The sequence below is a fragment of the Dermacentor silvarum genome, chromosome 3 (assembly GCF_013339745.2).
Source record: "Dermacentor silvarum isolate Dsil-2018 chromosome 3, BIME_Dsil_1.4, whole genome shotgun sequence".
In the NCBI taxonomy this organism is placed as follows: domain Eukaryota; kingdom Metazoa; phylum Arthropoda; class Arachnida; order Ixodida; family Ixodidae; genus Dermacentor; species Dermacentor silvarum.
Window position 1 is genome coordinate 146,190,790 of NC_051156.1, and position 8,958 is coordinate 146,199,747.

The 8,958-nt window shown below is 45.7% G+C and overlaps 1 protein-coding gene across 1 annotated transcript; it reads left to right on the forward strand.

Moving 5' to 3' along the window:
• Positions 1 to 1,207: 1,207 nt before the first annotated feature.
• LOC119445881 (calphotin-like) lies at positions 1,208 to 3,563 on the forward strand. The gene is made up of 3 exons (XM_037710184.2): positions 1,208 to 1,236; positions 2,030 to 3,359; positions 3,451 to 3,563. Coding segments are annotated over exons 1-3 (1,335 nt in total). The 5' UTR covers positions 1,208 to 1,233; the 3' UTR covers positions 3,453 to 3,563.
• The last annotated feature ends 5,395 nt before the right edge of the window (positions 3,564 to 8,958 follow it).

Genomic DNA, 8,958 nt, shown 5'->3' on the forward strand with positions numbered 1-8,958 from the left:
GCCATTGCACAAACATCAATAAAATCATTTGATTTATAAATTACCCTGTTCAATTCCCGCATAGAATTCCGCACGTAGTTATGCACTCATGCCAAAATTGCTCAGCTTCGCAAACGCTAACAAGCCACCTCGGTGAAGTATTGGGTTCTCAATGATTAATGGCAGAGGAGTCATGTGCATTGTTTTATTTACTGATTATCAGAAAAAAATATATTTACCAGAAATACAAATAGAAAATTTTATCATCCAAAGAAATCATTCTGCAGCAGTTCTTAAGTAGCGATTCCTCGTGTAAAGGTATATCTCTCGTGTTCTTCCGGATTAATTATTTAAAGTAACAGATAATATTAGCAGGTAATATTCAAAATAGGTACGCTTACGCTCTCAGAAGGCAGTCCCACGTTCAAAGAAGTTATTCGCGGTCATATAATACACAAACGAAAACCACGCTTAGCAGCACTCAACTTCGGTCTGAAAACTGCAATGCGCTATCACTCCTTGCACATTTAACCAGCATCTCTTTAGTGAGTTATAGTTTTGGGGTAGTGGCTGTTCAGGCCATGTAGTGCTGAAAGTGGTGGAACAATTTGACGCATAGAAGCGATCGGTGTCCATTCTTCGGTAGCCAGCTAAGAAGGCAAGAAGCAATTTAAACTCAAGGGGAAAAAACTAAAAAAAGAAACTGAGAAACCTCAACACAACACGGAAAGCCGTCGTCGCATCTCATTTTTTCAAGATCGATGATACCTGAGGGCCACGACGTTGCCCCATACAAATTACTCGCGCAGAGCCAGCTGCCGCATGCAACCCTCTCATACACAAGCGGCGTTAAACGCCTAGTGCCCTACCCCCTCACCTTCCGCGTCGGTTTCTTGCTCAATCATTTTTGCCTACGGGGAGCCAAAGTAAAGGATTACCCAGCTTCAACGTTGGAGGCGCAGGAGCTCCCATTGTCTCAAAGGTCGGAAATAGAATGACTAAATAAAAAACGGCAATCTGCATTCTTGCTAAAGAATATAACGGTGAGTGCTCAACCGGATCTTTGGTTCTACGAATTCACCCAGCTAAGAATGAAATTATGCTTAAAAGTGACACTATCTTGCATTATCTCTCTCACTAGCTAAGCATTCTTTCCCTTTTGATTTCACTCTTCTCACATTGGGTATATAAGCGAGTCGGAGGCGAGGAAACATCAGCAGCCCTCGGTTTCTCAGCGGTGTTACTGCCACAGCCATGGTAAGCCCCATCCGCCTTGTGCTTGACATCCTTAGTCGGTTGGAAGTGTTTAGAGCTCACTCACTTCATGTAAGCGTCAACCATATCCAGTTTCAGCTTCAAGATAGAAAATCGCAAGTGACAAGATGCGCATAAAAGTGTGGAAGGCTTCGTTATTTATTAGAGCTTTTAGCATTTTTCAGACTTCGGCTTTATTCGCGCTTTGGCTGTGACCACACTAACTAAAAAAAATTGTTTAGACTACTCATTCCATTTCTTCAGCGAAAACAATGGATTTAAATAGAACGTTTATTCAATTACATTCAAGTAGATATAATGTCTCAATACTGCAATGCGGTCTAAAGTAGAACTTCTTTCGACCTCTCGTATTATCAACTTCAAGTGTAAAGTTTCATAAAGTCATCATTCGAACACAAACTTCTCTATCTTGTTTTAGAAAAGTAAACACAAAAAATGCCATTTGCCTAATAAAACAAAAGAAATGTACCCAAATTATCCATGTCTAAATAAACGCACTGTTTATTATAGGTAGTCGGTGTATCTGTAGTCTCGCACGTAAATTGTGATGATGCATAGCCTGCGAAAAAAATATTTTTTAGAATAACGGAAGCCGCACACAAACGATGAATTTTACGTAAATACTGTGGAAAACTGAAATCGGGTGCTGCGGAAACAAATTCACATAGGTCTTCATTGTTCTGCAATAAAGCGCCATTCAAATGATACGAGCTCAACTGTTCAGAGAAAGAGTACACAAACTTATCATTTATGTAATGTCAATGATTTCTTATAGTTCCGTGCCCTCGTCGTCTTGGCCCTGGCCTCCAGCGCCCTTGCTGGGTTCCTCCATGGGGGCTACAATCTCGGCCATGGTGTCGGCCTAACCAGCTATGGTCTTAGCCACGGAATCGGTTACTCTGGCCTCACCGGCTTCGGTGTCGGCCACGGCCTTGCCTATGGACCAGCCGCCAGCTACGCCGTTGCCGCCCCAGCTCTTGCTGGTGCCGTCTCCACCTACCATGCTGCTCCAGCCGTGACCGCTGTTCACGCTGCCCCAGCTGTCACTGCTGTCCACGCTGCTCCAGCTGTCGCTACCTACGCCGCAGCTCCGGTAGCCACCGTTGCCGCTGCCCCAGCTGTGTCCCGCGTGACCACCTATCAGTCCGCCCCAGTAATCGCCGCCGCTCCGGCCGTCGCAACCGTGGCGGCTGCTCCAGCCGTGTCCCGCTTCACCACCTACCAGTCCGCCCCACTCGTTGCCACTGCTCCAGCTGTTTCCCGTGTCACCTACCAGGCCGCCCCAGCTGTCACTAAGGTCTACCAGAGTGCCCAAGCCGTCGCTGCCGCCCCAGCTGTCTCCCGCGTCACCTACCAGGCCGCACCAGCTGTCACTAAGGTCTACCAGAGTGCCCAAGCCGTCGCTGCCGCCCCAGCTGTCTCCCGCGTCACCTACCAGGCCGCCCCAGCTGTGACTAAGGTCTACCAGAGCACACCAGTCGTCGCTGCCGCCCCAGCTGTCTCCCGCGTCACCTACCAGGCCGCACCAGCTGTCACTAAGGTATACCAGAGCGCCCCAGTCGCCGCTGCTGCCCCCGCTGTGTCCCACGTCACCTACCAGGCCGCCCCAGCTGTGACTAAAGTCTACCAGAGCGCCCCAGTTGTCGCCGCTGCCCCAGCTGTTGCCACCGTGGCCGCTGCCCCTGCCGTGTCCCGCGTCACCACTTTCCAGTCCGCTCCAGCTGTCGCCACATACGCTGCCCCAGCTGTCACCAAGGTGTTCCAGTCTGCCCCTGTTGTAGCTGCTGCCCCTGCAGTGGCAACGGTCGCCCACGCTACCCCAGTCGCCACCTACGCCGCTGCTCCAGCTTTCGCCACCGTTCATGCTGCCCCAGCTGTTGCCACTACCACCGTTCACCATGCCCCAGCTGTCGCCACTGTCGCACATGCTGCCCCAGCCTTCGCTGCCTTCCACGCCACCCCAGTCTACGGCTACGGTGTTGGAAGCCTAGGCTACGGCGCTGGTCACTATGGCCTCGGCCACGGAATTGGTGTCTACGGCCTGAACTACGGATATGGTCTTGGCACTCCCTTCGACTACAACACCCTCGTCCGCAGGAAGAAGTGTAAGTACATTATAGCATTTGCTAAAAGGCAGAGTGCGAGGTTTAATAGCCCGCAAACTAATGCGTCATGCGTGCTTTTTTCTCATTGCAGAAATAATTCCACTCTTAAGAGGACATGGTGCGTCGAAAAGGAAATGAAGATTATGCTGTGCTTAGGCTCAGTTGTGCATATTGTTAAATATTTGTCAAAATAAATGTTTCTGTTGTCCAAAAAGGTGGTGGTAATGGTAAGCGATTTTGATTGCTGTCCGCATCGCAATAAGGATCATTGGGCTCCGGCGTAACACTAATATAGCCTCATTACTCAAAATTATAGGCTTTCGTCAGCCATTTACGGGCGCTGCTCGCGGGAAAGAATGCAACAAATGATATGATGACACCACTAAGACTGAATTTTATTTTCATTATCAAATATAGTGGTACCATTACTTTACGAGTATAAGATGCTGCTGCTTCCGCTGTTATAATGTTAATGTTTATTACTTCCATGATCTTAGTAACGTCAGGCGCTGCAATTGATGATGGCACTGTAGAATTTCTAATTCTTATTTGTAAATACAATATTTAAAGACTATTGAAATCTCTAAAGGAGGTGCACATTTCTTCGCAGAAATGTCACTACCTGTTAGAAGTCAGTCCATCGAGAGTGGCCGCCCGATAACCTGAACAGTATTTTTGGTCAAATACTGCCAAAATAGGAAATTCTGTTGAACACATTGTGCATGTGCTTGCACTTGTAAGTGATCGCTTATTGAACAATTCTACTTGACACAATTGAACCTCTGCGCGTAATGCCAGGCTAAAACAGCCTTCTGAGCGCCGAGTGTACAGTTAGCTGCTTACACATGAACACAAGTCATCATCGTTCCCTCTGACGTCCAATCGTTCTCATGTTTGTCCTATAAAGCTTTCGGTCACCCTCCCTTTCTTATAATGTGGAGGTGCCCATGGATCCCGGCGACCTCCTCGTATTAGAGCTTCGTGAATCAAACTTAGGTCGTCGCTTGAACGACCCAGACGTAGGCACTCTTCTGAGGGCATCTTCACCATTATCTTCCCTCACCTCCAAGTATTGAGATGAGGATGATGCGAGGATCGGTGTCGGAATGTTCTTGAGGGCGAGAGGGTAGCGCGGAGGATGTGATGTGACGCCAAGTGAAGGCGAATTTGATGGAGTACGTCTAAATGAGGAAATGATTCAAGCCGCTAGGTTATTACGCATTAGGTTTTCTTGCGCAATCCTTTTTCAGTTCGTCGTCAAGGCATGGCTCATAGTAGGACAAACCACTGATTTATGTCCGCGTTGGCCACGGCAAAAATTAGGTCAAATATTTAGGGGCCTTTGTACGTAGTGAACGGTGGGAAACCACATCCATCAGTAGATTGTCGCCTTTGAGCAGCTAGAAACCGGTTTAGAAAACTAAAATAATAGTTTAAAACTGTGAATATTCTTTCTGCAAACAGAAAGTGTGCGGTGGCATACCTACATTAATACATGTAACCTGGGACTGTACTAAGCACCCTCATAGGCCATCTAATAATATCACAATGGAGCAGTGGGAGGCACAGCTCGCCCGTTCCGACTTGGCAGGACAAAAGTCCTTAATTAGCTAGGTCAGGCAGGCGGCAGAGGCCAGTGGGGCCCTGGACTGAGGGGCTCCTACCACCGCTCCTTAAAATATTTACAGCCAAATAAAGTTTCTATATATATGTGGTGTCATTGAGTGACTAGAGACCAAACTCCGTTGTTTTTTTTTTAATCTCTTCTGGTAACATCCGTGTCATCCTCCAAGGTGGGACGCTATGAATTTCACTTTTTTGGCACATTTCAGGCACTTGGGCGCTAGATAGGTTATCTAAACATGTTAGGCTGATTATTTATTTCACGCAGGACGTTATGTAAGCCTTTATTGAGAAACAGTTAACATTCATACCAATATTGTCAAAATCTATGACGTCTTGAGGAGCCATTCCAGAGAACTTCCGGGCCACCCCGACGGTGCCCAGAAAGACAAAATCCGGGGTGCGATCGGTAACTGTATTTTGTTTTGATATCTATTCGGCGTTACCACGCCTCCTTCTAACGGTAAAAGAAGACTTCCTCTCGTCTATGTAAAAAAATACTCTAATACTGCCTTTTCCAATGTTTTTCTTTGTAACCCAGCTACTATTTCTCTTATTTTACATTCTTTAGTAGCTTGACCTGCAGGGACGGGCCCTACTGTATGTTTTACTTTATTCTTTGAGATTTGTCATCTCGCTCTTTCGTTCCTCCTTCCTCTCCTCCTTCCTCTCCTCCTTCCTCTCCTCCTTCCTATCTTTCCTTCTATGTTTCTCTCGTCCTTTCCGAAGAGTGGGCAGGCATTGTGCCCCTTCTGGTGGCAGTTGCCAGCCTTGCTTCTCGCTTTCTCTTTCCTGTGTATATGTTTACAAATCAAATAATAAATAATAATAATAATTAGATCTACAGTCAACGACAAAAGTTTACGAACCACGGAATCTCGCAAAACGTTCAATTCCCGAGCAGCCTGTAGCAGCAGCCAGTATAACGGTATACAACAATGTCGTTAGCATATGCCAGTCGAGGCCCGAAATGCTAATACCAGACTGCGGAGATATTTAGCTTTCTCTCAGATTTGAAGGTGGGTAATAATTTGTGGATGACTGCCCCTTCAAGTATAAAAATTGTCTGCCGGACATAAAATCTAGCGAATGGTAAATGAATATTTGTCGGAAGCACCACTTTCAAAATCTAGCTTATCAGTTCATCAGGTTGAATTCTCCAGCGAGTCAACGCGGTACTTTGCAGGGCTGGGCAGTATCGAAGATACGTGTATCTTAGATACTATCTCAAGATGGTCTTCGGGTATCTTATATCTGTATCATAATAAATTCGTAAAGACGTCTATCAGTTTCAAAACTTTGTATGCGTCAGTTAAAGTATCGTGTATCTTCAGATATCAGATATACCTGTCCAAATATCTTCTACGATGGCCGGAGCCACTGTAGGCTACCAAATGTCGGCAATAGGTTTATTCTATAAAGAGACTGTAATTTCATGTTAACACTCGTTTCTAATAAAAGAAACACGAACGGGAATATGAACAAATATCTACATAGGGCCAACTTCCAGATCCTCACTTTCCTGCATCACGAGTATCGAGCGCAAGCCACTTTAATGTATAGCATGCGCTGCGGGGCTATCAAAATGAATCGCGGTGAACCAAAACTAAAAGCGACTGTCATTAGTTTACACATGAGTATATGATCAATCAGCTTAGCAGTGGCAGGATCATCAATTCACTAGGGTTATTAAGGAATTGTTTTCATTATTAATCTCTTTTCAATTATTGTCTCTTGGAAGCGTGCTGCAACAGGAAAGTTGAAGTCAGTCAGTAATCAAAGCATACCAATATGATTTTGCTTTTGCGAGGATGCCAACACTACACTAATTCATACGAACGTAGGCGTTAAAGAATTGAAGAAATATAGGCGCATTAGGTTGATTTCTGTCTTGTACACCAAGGTAATGTCCAATAAAATTAGGGAAAAACTTGACTTCAATTCACTAAGAGAAAAAACTGACTTCCGCAAAATGTATTCTACAATGAATCGCGCCAATGTCATCAATCAAGGACCGTCATTAGTTTACACATGAGTAGATAATCAATCAGCTAAAGTATACGGCAGGATTATCAGGCCAATAGGATTATTAGTACAGGCTTCTCATTATTAAATTTCAAAAATTTCTTTAGGGGGTGATGGCGCCTGGTGTATTTTTGCCTATTTGTCGCGGTGCGTATAGCTATGCTCAATTGGTGATCTCCACGTTGTTCATTCGCGCCCGCGAAATTACAGTAAGATTAATGAAACATTTCATTATTTATTTGACGAAATTACTGTCATCTAGGCCTACGTACCTTCTTCACGAAAATTGAAATATTTTACACCTCGCTATCCAGACTGGTTTTAAGAGGCTCGGGGGCCTGATCAATTTGTGAACAATTTATAACCATACAACTCAACAAAGGACTGCTTATAATTGTAGGTTTGTTTTATTGAAGGTGTAGAAACACTGAAATGTAGGCCACCTTAGTGCCGGCTATCCCAAACAGCTCTTGTGTTTGTCTCCATGATCGTAAATTCAATATTGAGATGACAGGTACAAAATTATCCCTACGCGGTTAACAGAATCGAGAAATCGCGCAATTTTCTTCCGGAATTCAGCATGATTTGAGCTCATAGCTATACCTCTCATACCCGAATTTCACAAGCCCAATACATGCAATACTCTTACGAAGGTGTGGATTTATTTACAGGGCATGATAGATGAAAGCACATGAAGGGAGCGTTGTTGAAATTGGGCTCGACTAAGCTATAACCGCATCCCTTACGAGGACGAGAAGAATGTACGGGTACGAACATTGCTGTGCGTGGGGGCACAAAGGCATCATGCGACACCGAGAAAATGTCCGAGGTTATCATTAATGAATTTGGTCACGGGAGTACGCACGGCGCTGCGCAGAGAAATGGTGCCACTACCACAATCCAAAGACGCCCCACATTCACGTAAGAAATCAGTACCTAAGATAACGTAATGGGTAGCGCGTGCGAGTAAGCTCAGTCCTAAACTTTTGACTACCTATGGTGATCGATACACAACAAACACCAATTGGGCGCAACAGTTCTGCACCAACACCGCGAAAGGTAGCGTTCCGGTCCCAAGCAAACAATACTTTTTTGCCCAAGACGATCTTTGAAAGCCAGACTCATTATAGAGACGGCAGCCCCGGTATCGACTAATGCTATTGTACTCACATTGTCTACATAAGCACACACTTTGTTATTTAACATCACTGCACAAGGGGGTCTTGGTGAAGGTGATCCTACTGCGGCCTCGCCCCCATCGGTCGCATCAGCTAGTTTCCCAGTGGTGGCGGTGACCGAAAGCGACGACGCGGTGACGGGGATCTCCGTTGTCGCGTCGGTGGTGGGGTAAGGCTGCGGTCGGACATCGGGGAGTCAGCTCGTGTCGCGCGTTCCTGTTGCCGTCGTTGAAAGGAAACGGGGAACGACCACGGCTCGACCGCGGACGTAGGATGGGTGTAGAAATAAAATCGCGGAGCTCGCTGCTGGTGGTGAGGGCAGTACCTAGCGATGTGTCCAGGCAGACCAAATTGGTAGCAAGTACGGTAGTCGCGAGTGGTAAGTTCCTCACTGGTGTAACCTATTCTCCGCGCACGGTCGCGGTACGTCGGAAAGACATTCTCGCGCCTGCCGGGTCAGCCATGCCAGATTATACCTTTCTCGCGCCTTTGACAATTGGCAATTACTTTTTTTTTAAACAAACATTGTTTGGAGTCCTCCAGGCGAAAAGCTCCGACATACAGCTTGTATGTGCCTGAAGGCCCTCACCTGGCAGCAGTAAGTCTCCTATCGGCATACGTACAACATATCAAGCTCTCATTTGTTAGGATATACAATTACAGTGTAGCAGAACAAAAAATTGAACATGTAAAGCAACATTCATCATTTCAGATGATTATATAGCTTTTATAAAAAATCAATTACGCTGAGCGAACAAAAAAGCTAAGATGCA